At 34.6% G+C, this 16,609-nt stretch overlaps 1 protein-coding gene across 2 annotated transcripts; it reads left to right on the top strand.

Moving 5' to 3' along the window:
• The first annotated feature begins 967 nt into the window (after positions 1 to 967).
• LOC106087314 (pyruvate kinase) lies at positions 968 to 15,988 on the top strand. 2 transcript variants are annotated; one of them, XM_013252310.2, is made up of 4 exons: positions 968 to 1,091; positions 8,965 to 10,360; positions 10,420 to 10,576; positions 15,756 to 15,988. In XM_013252310.2, the coding sequence occupies exons 2-4, from the start codon at positions 8,986 to 8,988 to the stop codon at positions 15,766 to 15,768; spliced, it is 1,545 nt and encodes a 514-aa protein (XP_013107764.1). In that variant the 5' UTR covers positions 968 to 1,091; positions 8,965 to 8,985; the 3' UTR covers positions 15,769 to 15,988. The 2 variants fall into 2 exon arrangements, with proteins under 2 accessions (XP_013107764.1, XP_013107762.1); XM_013252308.2 differs by lacking the exon at positions 968 to 1,091 and adding an exon at positions 3,385 to 3,797.
• The last annotated feature ends 621 nt before the right edge of the window (positions 15,989 to 16,609 follow it).

Genomic DNA, 16,609 nt, shown 5'->3' with positions numbered 1-16,609 from the left:
TTTATCATCCAACAAGTGTGGTAGGTTGGTCAAACAAATGTATCGTTTTTTTGGCCATGTGTTCGCGAACGAAAATATGACTAGAGCTACGTACTGGGCAGTATTAGACATTTTTTTTAAATATTATGTCACCCTGTATAGCTTGACATAATTACCAGGTATTGTACTGTTAACAGCTGGGTACAATTTTTTCTCGCGAAGTGCACTATCTGTAAACGAGTTTTGGTTGTGTGTGTGAAAAGTGGCGCGAAGTAGTAACATACACAAAATCAGAGTTGCACTTAACACTGATTTTGACAGATAGTGCACTCAATATTTTGTTGTTGGGCAATTGCCACCACCTGTAAATGAATATATCTTGCTGTATAGTTATCATCAATGAAAGCATCAAGGCGGATTGAAAAAGGTGGTCTTACACGAACAGCTGTTAACAGCAAGCAAGTTTGAAGGTATTAAGATGACAGATTCTTTTTTCTCAAATATTCTCCTCTCATGTACGCACACGTATACACACACAAAAATTTATTTGTGTGTGTATTGGCAAAACGTTGATCAGCTTGATGACAAAATGGCGGATTGCACCATATGATTTGAGGTTGTTATAATAATGAGTCCACCTTTAATTGTTTCTCCATGGGTATTGATAAATATTTCACTGGCTTTCTACCATTCGAAAATCGTACCATATATTTGATTCAGACTAAATTTTGAACTAAACGATTTTGGTTGAAGGATTTCCAATTGCCGATAAAGGACATTATCGGGCCAATCCGGTACGTACAACCGGCTGCTATTGGATTGTTCCACTTCGACTTTTCGACATGTTTGGACTTTCGATTTTTTTACTGCAAAGTCGATGATTCCATTTTTTATTCATTGAAAGTCGACTTCATCTTTTCGACTTTTTTACACAATAAGTCGACTAATCGATTAGTCGAAAGTCAACTTATCGATTAGTGGAAAGTCGACTTTGGGATCCCTAAGTTAAACCATTCCAAGAAAAAACAGATTTACCACGCCCGCCCGGTACCAAAGTTTAAAGTTTCTTGCAAAGCATCAAAGCATTTATTTTTTAAAACACGGAAGCTAAGGTGAGTTAATTGCTGTATGCACTTAAGGGCCACTATTTGAATTTGCATTGTAATCCAAGCGCATAGAATATCCGCGACGCAATTGGTTTGAATCATCAGTTCCATGCATCCAAAACTGACAGAGGTGAAATCAAAGTCATCTGTTTATATTGACAAGAATTTAGGTCTGTGGTCAAACCTAGACACCAAAGTTAAATATCGCGCTCACGTTTTTGCTACAAGTGGTTTCTCACATCTTAAACTTTATTGTCACAAAAAAAAATGTTTTAAGTCGATTTGTAACAACCATTTATTTACGGCTATGTCATATTGTCCTTTGATAGTGTGCCCAAGGTCGTTGGTGTCACTTTGACACATACCTCTTTGGGTATCACTCCAGCTGTTACCCCTTCCATATTCTATTTACTTATGTGTGAAGTTGTTAACGAAGCTGAAGCAAAGTAAAAGCTTTGTCAGCGCTGGAGATTTTTGTCCAAAAATAACCGCTCTCCAAAACACAAATTAAGAACGTAATACCCCTTTGCATGGATAATTTTGGAGCAAAAGCAGTTTTCAGTCCCCTCGCCAAGTGAGGTAATTTTTTTTTCATGGGGATAGAGTTCGATGTGCTGAGTGAAACTGTAAAAAATTTTTAAAACTCTCTTTGCCATCCAAAATTTGTCAAATTTGCTGGTCCTCGCCCGGCCACAGCTTAAATTTGACCTAAAGCTTTTATTTCGAGCCAAGTACGTAGTCGATGCATTGGTAAAATGACCTCATTACTAGACTTTAATTTTATTCGGCTTGGTTGAAATGGGATGATCACTAGACAAATTTTAATTACTATGTTCAACGTTCAACCACAATTAAGCCTAGTCTTGAGAGAATCTAACACTCACTTCAAAGATCAAACTTAACAGTTACAAAAAATGGCAACATTAATTCACACTACTCAATCAAAACAAACCAAAAATATTTAACATAAGAAAAAAAATTCTAAAACGTGTAATTTTGTGGCGTCATATACTTTATAAGACATTTTCAAGCAAAAAAAAAATCTGGTTTCATTTAGTATGATTATATCTTAATAAAATGTTATTAAGATTTTGCAACGTTGCGCTGTGGAACCAAAACTAAGTGTACATGACAGTCTGGTCCTGGTGGTACGGGACCTATTGAAAGCGTTCGACGCGGTTAACAATGCCAAACTACTTATTTGAGGACATCGCCAACACGTCTCTCCAGCCAGGCCAAAAATGCTGGGTCACGAATTATCTGTGTGATTACCAGCCGTTTGTGGAATTCAGGGATAAGAAGTCCTAACCCCGTAGAGTGAAAGAGGGATGTCACCAAGGAGCGTGGCTAAAGTGCAGTTTACGAGGAAAATCGCAAAAAAAAATTAAATTTGCATAAGTTTCTGACCTAGGCGGCACTAAGTGTTGCTAGGTACAAACTTGACATTTCCATTAGAAAGTTTGACACCTGATTAAAACAAATACGTACTTTGTATAATGTAGTGGCTTTTTGAAAATAAACCTATAGGTAATACGATAGACAACAAACAAGTTTATTTTGATGTTTTACTGGCCGCTACATAAGTTTCTGACCTAGGCGGCACTAAGTGTTGCTAGGTACAAACTTGACATTTCCATTAGAATGTTTGACACTTACAAACATAATCGTACTCTTTTACCGGCCAAAATTTAGAATTGGTGGGTCATCCGCCGTACAGCCCTGACTTAGCACCCAATAACCTCTTTTCATTCACACACATTAAGATAAAAATGCGTGGTCGATGATATTCGTCACCAGCATATGCTGTTAAAGGTGTCTCAATCGTAGTGGAAAAAGTGCTTCTACAATTGGTTTGAGTGCATGCAAAAGTGTATAAATCAAGCTGGATGATGATTTGAAAAACAATAAAACCATTTTTGATGTAAAAATTTGCATTTATTAGGCCAGCCCTAGTGGGAATTTCAAAACAATAAGCTTTATGACACATTTTTTATAACGTTTTTATTAGCTAAAGAATTCAGTCGGTCAACAAATGTCTGGTATTTTGCATTCTCCTCTCCACACATTTGCACGAAAATGTGTATGTGTCAAGAAAAGAGAAAACATGCAGGTTCTCTTGTGAGAGTCTCAACGTCCACCCCTATCCATATATACATATATATTTTTTTTAATTGCATTAGGCAACACACCACTGTGCAAAAAACTCTCCTTGCGTTCTGACAAAGAAATAAGAACAAATAGATTTTTCTCTTGGCCGTAAACATTTTGTTGACTTGATTTTGGGTGGTTGGTTGTTAGTTTGTTGCTGGCCTTAACAACCGACGGGTGAATCGTTTTGGCTAAACGACGTCCACAACAAAAATACTCTCCTGTAGCAAACTACGAAAGCAGGCTGAAAATAAAATTGTGACAAATATCATAAAATTAAGGAGAATATCCAATAGATATTGAGCTTTCACAAAAGACAAAGAAGAGAAAATACTTCTTTATTGTCAGTTAATTTCGATTTGAAAAATATATCCGCACTTCCGTGTGGTATGTGCCCTCTTTGAAAGTAGCAGAATATTGTGTTGCACCGAGAGTTTAGTTATATCAGCAACAGCAGTTCTTCTGCACTCGCACCATTCTAGCAGTTTTCGAAGCCGACAAGGAATAGTTCGCATAGGCAGAATGGTGAATACAACCATCTATGATGAAGCTCCAAAATTGAAGGTATTTTCGGTCATAAAAACGTGTAATGTTCTGTGGCTCGGGAAAGTGTTGGTCTTGTATATTTAAGAAATCATTTACCCGTTGCTTGCCGTTACACAACCAATCAAAAATAATTCAAGTGCAGTGCACAGACCTTGTACATGCGGCGTATATGTATGTGCGAACCGAATTTGTGATGAAGGCCAAGTTTATCTTAAACTACATACATAAAAATTGTTTTTTGTTTTCCTTAAACAATGAACACAAAATTATGCAATTTTCCCAGAATACCGTCATGAATAAAGACAATCGATTACATTTACACGAAATGAGATCTAAAAAAACCCCTTTTTTGTCTACGGTTGCCTTGTCTGTTTTTTTTTTATGGAGTTGTGATGTTTTTTTATGGCCGCTCTTACTGACATTAATACAATTAAATTCTAACTATCTACATACGATTCTTGGTCATCTGGAAACGACCCAGTTTACAACGTACGGTCAGCTGGAAACGACCCAGATTACGACGTATCCTGCCGATCGTAAGAATATATTTTACTGGCTGTTAATGCATTGTGACTAGCGTTGCACTGTTTGGTAGGTTCTACGTGTCTTCCCGAAAGGGGGGAATATATTTTACTGATTGTTAATGCATTGTGACTAGCGTTGCACCGTTTGATGGTTCTACGTGTTCTCCCGATCGCGGGGAAAATATTTTACTGGCTGTTAATGCATTGTGACGAGCGTTGCACTGTTTGGTAGGTTCTTACCAAATTTGGTAGGTTTTTTCTCTTGGTAGGTTGGTAAACTGACCTAATTTTTGTTAGGTTTTCTTAAGATGGGTTTGACGACACGTTGTAATACTTTCCAAGATGTTATAACGGATTCGACGATTCTAGTCGACTCCTATTGCAAATGTTGAAATCGGAGTAAATATACGATGCTCATCCTCGACCCATACCATACTTCGAACTATTTTTTACAAAACGTTTATGAAAAGATAATAATAACGAATCGTGATATTTTTATGCTTGCAAATTGTTGCCAATGAACATTTCATTGAGGAACAGGGGCAAACTTCTTACATATCACTGAGTGCCATTCGATTCAAGTTTAAGCTCAATCATAGGGGACACCGTTTTGATAGCCGAGTTCAATCGGCGTGCTGCAGAGCGACACCTCTTTGGGGAGAAGTTTTTACATGGCAAAATACCTCAAAATAGTCGCCAGCATGTTCTTGCCAGGATTCGGATTCTCGACGTTCAGTGTCGTATATTTAACCAAATGTCATATATTTAAATACGGCTTTTCATCGATATGTTAAAAATAAAGAAGACTTTGCACTATTGAAAGGCTATAGCCTGATTTCAACAGCCAGAAGAAGACAGACATACATATCTCGATAACCTAGGAATTCTACGACGATCCTGTATGTATTTTTTGTAGGGATGGAAGTGAATAATTCGTTGTATTGCGAATGGCGTAATAAAATGTGTATGCCCCACTCACACAAAAATGGAAATCTTGGGTTAACTACGAATTTGTATATTTGCGGCTGAAATCGGCCGTATAAAGGATTTTTTATTATTAATAAACAACTTAGTAATTTGAATATATGATAAGCTGAATAATTCAATTAAAGCGGTTATCAACTCTATAACCAATTTATTGGAAAATCGTTTCTTCTTCCAAAAAACTTTGAACTGACTTAATTAAAGTAAATAATTGATATTTTAGACTTGTTCAAACATAAAGGGATGGAGTTAAGAAGTTGTATATTTGTCATTCAAATTAAGAAGCCAAATTTATATGCGAATAATTTAATATTCCAATACAATTCGATACGTGAGCATTGATGCACTTAAATTCCACATTTAATTTCTACCACGTTCTCCATTCCCAGGTGGGTCTCACATATATAATTTGTCATTTATATTTTCACTTTCTTGATTTTTCTGTTTTGCACTCCTCTATTTATTTATTTTTTTGTTTTTGTTTTTAATTTTATTTAAAGGTTATGCAATTTTATGAAGCCTTAAAAATAGTTTTCACTTTCTAGTTGTTTTTGCCAAATTTATTTTCGTCTAGCCACGCCAATGTCTTCTCTTGGATTACATCAAGAATGCACAAATGTAAAATATCTTTGTGTGGGAGAGAAGCAAGTAATTTTGCATAGTTTTGCATATAGTGGTATGCGTAAATATATGTGGCCCATTTGAACTTCTATTCACACAACATGAGAGTGAAAGAGAACACAATATCATCTTGCGTTTTGTAGAAACAGATACATACTGCTTATGCCATTAAATGGAATTTTTAATACGTCCAATTAAAAATTTATTAAACGTTAGTCTTTTCTACCAATCAAATGACATGATTCAATGACAAATAGAATTTTAATGTCAAAAATTATTAAAGCAATTAATCACTTTGCTAAAAATGTTTTTATAAATCCACATCAAGTTTATTTGGTCAATTTTAAGTCGATATTTTTTCTGTGTAAGATCGAAGATTTTTTGCAATGGAAAAGGAAAGCCAGAGATCGCAACACATAAACCACTATGGAACGCGTTTCGTCTTTGGTTAGGAGACTTTTCAACTATGTTAGGTTTTGTACTTATATCTATTACACACATAAAAAGTAAAATCTTGATTTAATTAAGAAATTTGTATTTACAAATAAAAATTTTGCTGAAATCGGACCTTTAAAAAAATTTGTATTTTTAGTAAACGATTTTTCAATTTGCATTTATTATCAACTCAAAGAACCAATGAACTGGAAAATTGTTTATTCTTTCAAAAAAAATTTTTTTTCAACTAACCTAATTAAATTAAATAATTCGTATTTTTACCATAAATAAACCATTTTTTATTTCGGTCGATTAATCGTGGATGCGAACTGAAATGCATTGCATTAAAATAGTTTATCTTTTTATTAAAAACTAACTAGAATTAAAGCCTGGGGTTAAATTCTCTTTCTATGAAAACATAAAATGGAAAAATGTTTTATTTTTTTTTTTTCATTTAAAAGCATGCTGACAAAATGTCTTTGTTTTTGTGTTTACCCAAAACAAGAATCAGAAATGCTATGGAAATGTAAAAAAACTTTTCATTTTGTGTTTTCATAGAAAGAGAATTGAGCCCCTGGTTATGCTTTTGTAAATGTACCTTAAATGTAGAATAAATATACCGTAAATGTAAAGAGACAATTATGAATTATTAAATATTTGACATTTCAAACAAAACATATAACAATAAAGACCTGAAGGTGAGGGAGGGACTGAAGCCGGAGAGCTTCAAGTATGTTTATGTCCAAGTTTTTATAAATTATGATCGATCTAAACATTGCCGTTCAATAAAGAGTTGCATAATTCACAACAGTTAGATTTCGAACGATTTTACTCGTTCACGTATGCGGTAATTCGACCCCATGTAAAATAGAACTGGCCCTGTTAAATCGTAATTATAAGTTATGGTTTTTTAGGCTCTCGTCTTCGGATGGAGTCAAGGAATGGTTTGGGAGTTTTCTCTGGGACACGGTGGGACCGCAAAAGAAATGTGAGAAGGGATTTACAATCTGCGAAACTCTGGATTTATGTGGACAGTATGGCGGCCCTCAAAACCGTTATGCCATTAATATGGATATTTTGATCATAGGATTATAGCGTATACAAATTTAATAAGGTAGTCAAAAGACTGTGTGGGTGTTTTATCTTCTGGACATAGAAAGTATTTCGGACGGCTAAACTTATTTAAAAACGAATAGTTATAAGAGTGCTGTTGGGTCCAAAAAACTTTTGATTCAATTGAAAAAATTATAGAAAGAACTTATTCTTTAATTAAAAAAAAAATAATAAATAAAAATTTCAACCCCATTTTATGTTTAAAATTTTTTAATCAATAAATTTTTTAATTGAAAACTACAAAATTTTCAATCACCATCGTAATTGAAAAAAAGTTCAGATTAAATTAAAAAAAGATTAAATCAATTAATTTTTTAATTGAAAAATACCTATCATAGGATTATAAGCGTATAGAAATTTAATAAGGTAGTCAAAAGACTGTGTGGGTGTTTTATTGTCTGTACATAGAAGAGTCAATAAATTTTTTAATTGAAACAAAATTTTCAATCACCATCGTAATTGAATCACAGTAAAGATTAGATTAAAAAATGATCAAATCAATTAATTTTTTAATTGAAAATTACATAAATTTTAATCACGATATTCATTGAAAAATCCGCATTCAATAAAAAAAAAAAATAATTGATTCACCTAATTATTTAATTGAAAATGTTTTTATTTTCAATTATATTTTCAAATGAAAAATGTTACCCAATGCCAAATTTGCTCTTTCAAATAAACTTATGAAAACGATAAAAATAACATCTAAAAAAATATTAAAACCTCCTCCGCCATAGGGTGGGGGTGTAAGCACTTCATCATTGTGTTTGTAACAGCTTGAAGTATTGGTCTTAGACCCATAAAGTATATATATTCTTGATCGCCATGACATTTTAAGCTATGTCCTTCCATCTGTCGAAAGCACGCTAACTTCCGAACAATTTAAGATAGCCGCTTGAAAATGTTCACATTCTTATTATTGTAGGTCGGATTGTAAACGGCCAAATCGATCTTATTTTGGTCGAAGACCCATAAAGTATATATACTCCTGATCGTCACGACATTTTAAACCCTATGCCTTCCATCTGTGGAAAGCACGCTAACTTCCGACGATTTAAGATAACAGCTTGAAAATTTTCACATTCTTATTGTTGTAGGTCGGATTGCAAACGGGCCAAATCGTTCCATGTTTTAATATAGCTACCATAAAAACCGATCTACTTATTATACAATTTTCAACATGGTGATGCCTACGAACACCAACTACAATTTGAACACAGAGAAAATTAATTTCCTCTTTATTTTAATATTACTTATTTATATAAACAACAGAACAACTAAAAAAGCGTTATCCGAGAAGTCCCATTTTTAGCAACTGGCATTGGCAACTTCAGTTGGAAATTTGCGTCCGTAACGCAAAATTTTTTCAATTTACAACGCAAAATTTTTTCAATTACAACGCATTCGAACTAAGGTTGCGATTATTTAATAAATGAGAGAAAATACGAAACTGATAACTGAGCAAATGTATGAATGAATAATGTGAAAATGTTTTCCTTTTTTTTTAGCCGGAAGAGTATCCCCAAAAGATGGCCGCACAAGCAGATTCGCAGTTGGAGCACATGTGCCGTTTGCAGTTTGATGCTTCGGTTTCGCAAATACGTCTATCAGGAATTATATGTACGATTGGTCCCGCCTCAGTTAGCGTTGACATGCTAGAGAAAATGATGGCCACTGGCATGAATATTGCCCGTATGAACTTTTCGCATGGTTCACATGAGTATCACGCCGAAACTGTGAAAAATGTCCGTCAGGCTGCCAAAAACTACTCTGAGAAAATGGGCTACGAGTATCCTGTCGCCATTGCTTTGGACACTAAGGGTCCTGAAATTCGTACTGGCCTGATCGAGGGTAGCGGCACTGCTGAGATTGAATTGAAGAAAAATGAAATTATTAAATTATCTACAAATAAACAGTACGCCGAGAAGGGAAACAAAGACGTTGTATATGTGGATTATGAGAATATTGTAAAGGTGGTCAAGCCTGGCAATCGCGTGTACGTTGACGACGGCTTAATATCTTTGATTGTAAAAGAAGTTTCCGGCGATACACTTACATGTGAAATTGAGAATGGCGGTTGCTTGGGCTCACGCAAAGGTGTTAATTTGCCGGGCGTGCCAGTCGATTTGCCTGCAGTATCGGAAAAAGATAAATCCGATTTGAAATTCGGTGTTGAGCAGGGAGTTGATATAATATTTGCTTCATTTATTCGCAACGCAGCGGCTTTAACTGAAATTCGGAGCGTTTTGGGCGAGAATGGTAAAAACATTAAAGTAATTTCAAAAATTGAAAATCAACAAGGCATGCACAATTTGGATGAAATTATTGCGGCCTCTGACGGCATTATGGTGGCTCGTGGTGACTTGGGTATCGAAATTCCCCCCGAAAAGGTTTTCTTAGCCCAAAAGGCAATCATTTCGCGTTGTAATAAAGCTGGCAAACCTGTAATTTGCGCCACACAAATGCTAGAGTCTATGATCAAAAAGCCACGTCCTACTCGCGCTGAAATATCAGACGTTGCCAATGCTGTCCTGGATGGTGCCGACTGTGTTATGCTATCCGGCGAAACCGCCAAGGGTGAATACCCATTGGAATGCGTGTTAACTATGGCAAAGACATGTAAGGAGGCGGAAGCTGCATTGTGGCATCGAAATCTGTTCAATGATTTGGTTCGTGCAACACAGTCATTTACACTAGATGCGGCTCATGCCACAGCAATTGCCGCTGTTGAAGCTGCCCACAAATCTTTGGCCGCAGCAATAGTAGTGATTACTACCACCGGAAAATCTGCATACCTCATAAGCAAATATCGGCCCAGATGTCCAATTATCGCAGTGACACGTTATTCCCAGACAGCTCGCCAGGCTCATTTGTACAGAGGCTTGGTGCCCCTTGTTTATACAGGTTTGTGCTTAAATTCAATATTCCATGCTTTAAATCCTTCTATTTTTGTCTCGAATCAGAACCCCCACTAAGTGACTGGCTCAAGGATGTCGATGTTCGCGTACAATTTGGCGTGCAAGTTGGTAAAAAGAATGGATTTATCAAGACCGGAGATCAAGTTGTCATTGTAACTGGCTGGAAACAAGGAGCTGGCTTTACCAACACTATGCGTATTGTGTGAGTAAAAGAAATATTGTGATTTTGCGGCCGCATTTGCTGTTGATCAGTATCATTCAAATCTGAATGTATGTGTATATTCAATATTGTTGACAAAAATTTGTTCTCCAATTACTTTCACATGAAAGGAGGAGGCCACCGTAGCGCAGAGGTTTGCATGTCCGTCTATGACTCTGACCGCCTGGTTTCGAATCCTCGCAAGAACATCAGAAACATATTATAGTTTGTGGTTTTCCCCTCCTAATGTCTGTGCTTAAATGGAATGTTCATGAGGAAATGTATCAGCCCTGATATCAAGAGTATATATTAAATGTATTTGGACATATCGACACTTTGTCTAATCGAACAGGGGCACTAAATATCAAAGCCATACCTCAATTTAGAAATTAGGTAAAATTTTTTTTTAAACCAGTTAACGTACCAGTAGTCCCATGGAATTGATAAAATCGGCGTCATATGGCTTCGAATTTCGTAAGGTAAAATAAATAAATGTCTGAACTTCCTGTGAACCAACGCACAGTAGGAAAAATCTAAAAAAATATGCTGTAGAGATATCTCTTGAAATTTGGAATGGTCAGAGCTGAAGTGTTAGCGAGTTTGTGTGCAAAATATCAAGGCCCTAGGTGGTCCGGACCATTATTGGCAGGCTCCTAAAGTTGGTACCCTCTGTACTCCGACTTTCAATTTTTGAGATATGCAACTTTTAATTTTTTATTGCAATTTTGACTCAGATCTGCTTTGTATTTTGCAATTTGCGATGGCATTTGTGGTTCGATTTTAATTTTTATGCATAACTTGGATTTGCGACAAATCTAATTATTCAGTTAAAAGTTATACAGTTTGGAAATCAAAAAATGTCAAAAAAGTTTATCTTTTGCATTTTTTGGTAAAAAAGGTACTTTCCTTGATTAGTCTTTATTGAAAAATTTGCTTAAAACCTTAATTTTTTCTTTTTTTGTTTGTTTATATAAAATATGTGTTATAAAATATAAAAATTGTGTATATAAAATATAAAACATTTGTATAAAAGTCGAAAGGTGGATTTTTCCTCCAATTTTGTGAATTGCAATATCAAAATACTGACTGATGCCAAATTTGGCCCAAGTATATCCTTCACATATTCAAATACCTTAAATTCACCTGGAATGCCTTATACTAAAAAATTGGTATTAACACATGAATTAAGGTAAAGATTTTTGTTACATTATCTTCATTTATAAAATACATGTAAAACTTAATCTTATGACACATTCCTTAGGAGACTATAAACATTTATTATTATATTATTAAATTATTTTATTTCTTGAAAGTAATCGTCTGTATTGCTATCTAAATCTAAAAGGTAAATCAAATCCTCAAATTCTTTAGAATTATTAAATGTTAAAGATTTTTTTTAAATATATCGTCATTTTGGAATTCTCTGGAACATTTTCTTGCGTGGAACTGCTGAATGTGCTGAAAATCGCGGTTTCTTGTGGTTCTTTCGTAAGTTCGCCCAAAGGAAGAATGTTATTTTCTATTATGATTTTACCATGATGCAATATCTTATGAAGTGTCGGTGTTATTGGCTTCCATGGATAAACATTTTTAGTGTTTGCCATTTATCGCCATCAAATTATGTGGTTTCTGAATCTTTTAAAAACGTCTTGCAGTATTATCAATCCTGTATTCTCTTCTTTTCTTCCTTAAGTTCAAAGTCCTTTGACGTCCATTATTTTGACGGTGATTGGTTTCAAGTTTTAAAACACTTGCTCAATGCGTTGATCTAACTCTTGTGTATTGGTTGAAGACTCTTTCTTTTAATCAAAGCAAATCGGTCTACAAAATTTTTTTGATCCAGCTATTAAATTTATCCATATGTCCTCACAACTCGTTGAAGGCCGATCTGTATTAGCATATTAACGGGTAGAGATATCAAAGAGATATCTCTACCCGTTGTCACACAGCATATTTGTTATTAGTTTTTTTTTCGATTTTCTCCCACTGTGCAACTGCTTAAAATAAACTCTTAATAACTGTGGGAAGGTTTTGGACAGTTTTCGTTATAAATTCTAATATCAAGAGTTGTCGACTGACATTGAAACGAAAATAAAAAGCCAACAACAAAGTTTTAGCAAACAGGGCTAACAATTCGGTAATTTCAAGAATAAACATTAATTTTTTGTTTAAATGATAAATATATTTTTCTGTATTTCCTAACGTGTAAAGTTCAAAAATGTGTTGAGTTCATTTTGTTTGCTTTTTTATTGTGTTGGTTTAATATTCTCAATATTTTTTAGTCGGTTTACAAAATCAAATTAAAATTAGATCTTGGAAACTAGTACGAAAACGTAAAGTCGGTGTTGGAAAAATTTACAATAGTAACTATAACAGGAACACTAACCAAAAACTGCAAGCGCGTGGCGCAACCCCTTTTAAAGCACCTAGCTAAAATAGTGGAAAATGTCGACACGCCCCTTATTCAAGGATATGTCGAATTAAAACTACAAAATGATCAATTAATACGTAACTTCCCCCAGCTTATATTCCATGGAAGCGTTTGAACATGGTATTTACAATGTTAGTCTACATTACCCCCCCCCCCCCCCCCCCCCCCCCCACACACACACACACACACACACCACACAGTCTGAAACATTGAGGTCCGATGAAAACCACACAGATCGGAGTAGCTGCAACGGCAGTCGCGGACGCGGTATCGAGCGGAGAGTCTCAGTGAGAGGCCGGGCGGCACCGGCTCTTGCACAAATACTGAGTGCCTATGATGCTCGAGTTATTGGTGCCTTTAAATAACCAATGGCCACCCTGCTCCCGCGGCGATCGGTCCTTTGTATGTACGAACAATAACGCCATGACGTGTATCGACGGACTATGTAAACAAATCTAAGATGTGTGTAGGTAGAAGATCAGTTTGTACAAGTGTGTGCAAAAAGAACAACAGACATACATGCAGAATTAGAAATATGTATGTATGCACGTATGTGAATATCGTTCTGCCTATAAGTCTATTTTAAGTAACAGATCAAAGAATGTCAGTTCTTACACGAATTCTCAGATATGCAAGCCATTGTCATTTCTGTTTCTTATTGGCAAAACTGCACTGGAAAATCATATATAATTTTTTTTAAACTTCTTGGAATTACACGCAAAAATGTGCATGTAGATTTGCGATTGTATTGTTCGTTAAATAGTTGATTCACATATGCGTTTTGCGGGAGCCTAGGTGTGGCTGCTGCTTTTTGCATAGTGATCGCTGAGAACTTTATACAGCGGTCAAAAAAAGTATTCATCATTAGCAAAATTGATAATAAATTCACTTATTTTGGGTAATTGAAGAAAATTTAAAGTAAACAAATAATGCAGTTTTATGCAATAGTTTATTTTTCGTAATATGTTTTAAAATAAATTCAAAAAATAAATTTAATTAGCGCAAAAAATGCAATTTTATATAATAACACCAAAAACAGAACAAAAAAAGTATTCATTGATGTGCTATCATCAAAGTCAAATTCAAATATTATTTGGGAATCCCCCTTTTCTGTTTTATTTAGTAAAGGAGGCTTTGCCCTTGACAGCAAATATTTAATTTCATTGAAAATATAGTTTTTGTCAAAATGGTTTCTGATGAGGTAAAAGTTTTGATAATAAAACACCACAGGAATGGTTTAACTCAAAAAACTATCAGTGAAATATTAAATAGACCACGATCTACTATACAATCCATCATCAGAAAGTGGACAGAAACGAAAACTGTTGACAATAAACCAAGATCTGGTCGACCAAAAGCACTTTCAGTTGGAGATGTGCGTTGGCTAGTGCGGCAAGTTCAGAAAACTCCGAAGACAAATGCGACCATTCTTCGTAAAAACACTATGGAATATTTAGGGAAGGAAGTTACTACACAAACAATTCGAAATACACTCAAAAGGCATAGTTACAGAGGAAGAACTGCACGTAAGAAGCCCTTTATAAATAAAATAAACCGAGTGAAAAGGCTAAACTTCGCAAAAATGTATGTAAAACAGCCCGAATCATTTTGGAAAACAGTCATTTTTGCAGACGAGAGCAAGTTTAATCTTTTTGGGTGCGATGGAAAGGTCATAGTGTACAGAAAACCAAATACAGAGCTTGAAGAACGAAACACAGTTGCTACTGTAAAACATGGTGGAGGTGGTTTAATGGTTTGGGGGTGTATGGCGGCTTCAGGAGCGGGAAATCTTGAAATTATTAATGGAGTAATGGATCATAAGTATTACATTGACATTTTAAAGAGGAATTTAAAAGATAGTGCTGTAAAACTTGGGCTTGGTAATAACTTTCAATATTATCAAGATAATGACCCCAAACATTCTGCTTTAAATACCAAGATGTGGATGCTGTATAACTGCCCCAAAGTCATTAAAACTCCTCCTCAAAGTCCCGACTTGAACCCAATTGAACATCTTTGGGAACATCTCGAACGCAAATTGAGAACGCGCAATTTTTCGAGCAAGAGTCAAATGCAACAGGTGATAATGGAGGAATGGACTAATATAGACCAAAATATAACCGCTAAATTAGTCCAATCGATGTCAAACCGTTTAAAAGAAGTTATAAGACGCGGTGGTCGAATAACAAAGTATTAATTTTTTTAAATTATGTTATTTATTTTTTTGTTTTTTTGCAATGATGAATACTTTTTTTGTTAAATTTTTTGTGTTCAGCTGTAAAATGGCCCTTTTTGTTCCAATAAATACTATTTTTTTCTTTAAAAACAATGAAATTGTGTACATATATATCACACAAGCACTACTGCATCATTAGTTTAATATGTTTTTATTCCAATTGTCTTTTGTAGACTTATTAAAAAAAAAAAATTGAATGATGAATACTTTTTTTGACCGCTGTAGTTAAAATTTGGAAATAAGTTCTAAATTACATATATTCAAGTGCTGCAAACCTGGAGCGGAACTTTTTAAAAGAATCCGTATTAGCTGCGAAATCTATGGGAAGATAACTGGCATAATAAAGGGCCAAAATATCCACTTCGACATTTTTGTTCATTACATACACTTCTTAAGTAATTAAGTAACACAAAAAATGTCTGAGACTGTTTGCGGAATGCCACTTAGACGCAACTAATATGTATAATATTGTATATAAAAACACATTTTCTTAAGTAACTTATTTTATTTTTCAGACCTGTCGAATAAACAAGAAGAGCAAAATATTGAAGTACAAAAAGGTATTGGATCTTTGGATTTCATTGCGATTAAGCGGAGCGTTTTAAATCAACATGTAAATCGATGAAAGAAATACAACTTGATATAATCAGTGGCACATTTTTATGTTTAATTTAAATTAGTATCTTTATTATATATTTGTAGTTAAACATAGTTGTGTTAATAAAGAAACAATCGATAAAAAATATTATATAGAGGCCTTTTCCGGTTTTCGAATTCGCAAAAGGGAAAACAAACTTTGCGAATTTTTATCCTTATCCTTTAAGGTTTAAAATAAGTAAAAGTAAGTACTAGTACCAACTAACGACTCCCTAAATGGAACGACCGGTACAAGTTCCATCTCTTTCACTGTTATAGTTCCTTGTCTCTTTTAATTTAATTTTCAGTTTCGTTCCGATTGTATTCAACTCTTTCAGCTGTGTCTTGATTTTTTATGTCATTTCGTTTGCTGGTCTTTAAATACCTTTGTTTTTTTCTTTTTGTTTAGTAAAGAGGAAATTTCGTAAATGCGTTTTAAGTGAAATTTGAAATTTAAACGGGTACTATATATATAACAAAACACAAATAAAAACGATCAATTACAGCACATATGTACTTTATTAGTCAAAAATGACTAAAATTCGGCCAAAAATATAAATCGATGTATGTTGCCATCCTGTATTATACACAACCATTTTTCAGTGGCGTCTTCGCTGCAAACGAAAATTTCGCAGGAGGTGCATACCCAGCTTAAGTTCGAATATGGGCTATATCGGACTATATCTTCATACAGACCAATCTGCCGATTTAAGGTCTTAGGCCTATAAAAGCC

Source organism: Stomoxys calcitrans, chromosome 2 (genome assembly GCF_963082655.1).
Source record: "Stomoxys calcitrans chromosome 2, idStoCalc2.1, whole genome shotgun sequence".
Lineage (NCBI taxonomy): Eukaryota > Metazoa > Arthropoda > Insecta > Diptera > Muscidae > Stomoxys > Stomoxys calcitrans.
Note: the sequence above shows the minus strand (reverse complement) of the source record. Positions and strands in the feature narration are given on the sequence as shown.

What these genes read in the sequence shown, in the direction of transcription:
- LOC106087314 (XM_013252308.2), top strand. Translation starts at nt 3,756, where the DNA reads ATGGTGAATACAACCATCTATGATGAAGCTCCAAAATTGAAG. An exon ending in ATGAAGCTCCAAAATTGAAG is followed by an intron (nt 3,798 to 8,964) that starts GTATTTTCGGTC and finishes CTTTTTTTTTAG; the next exon opens with CCGGAAGAGTATCCCCAAAA. An exon ending in GGTGCCCCTTGTTTATACAG is followed by an intron (nt 10,361 to 10,419) that starts GTTTGTGCTTAA and finishes GTCTCGAATCAG; the next exon opens with AACCCCCACTAAGTGACTGG.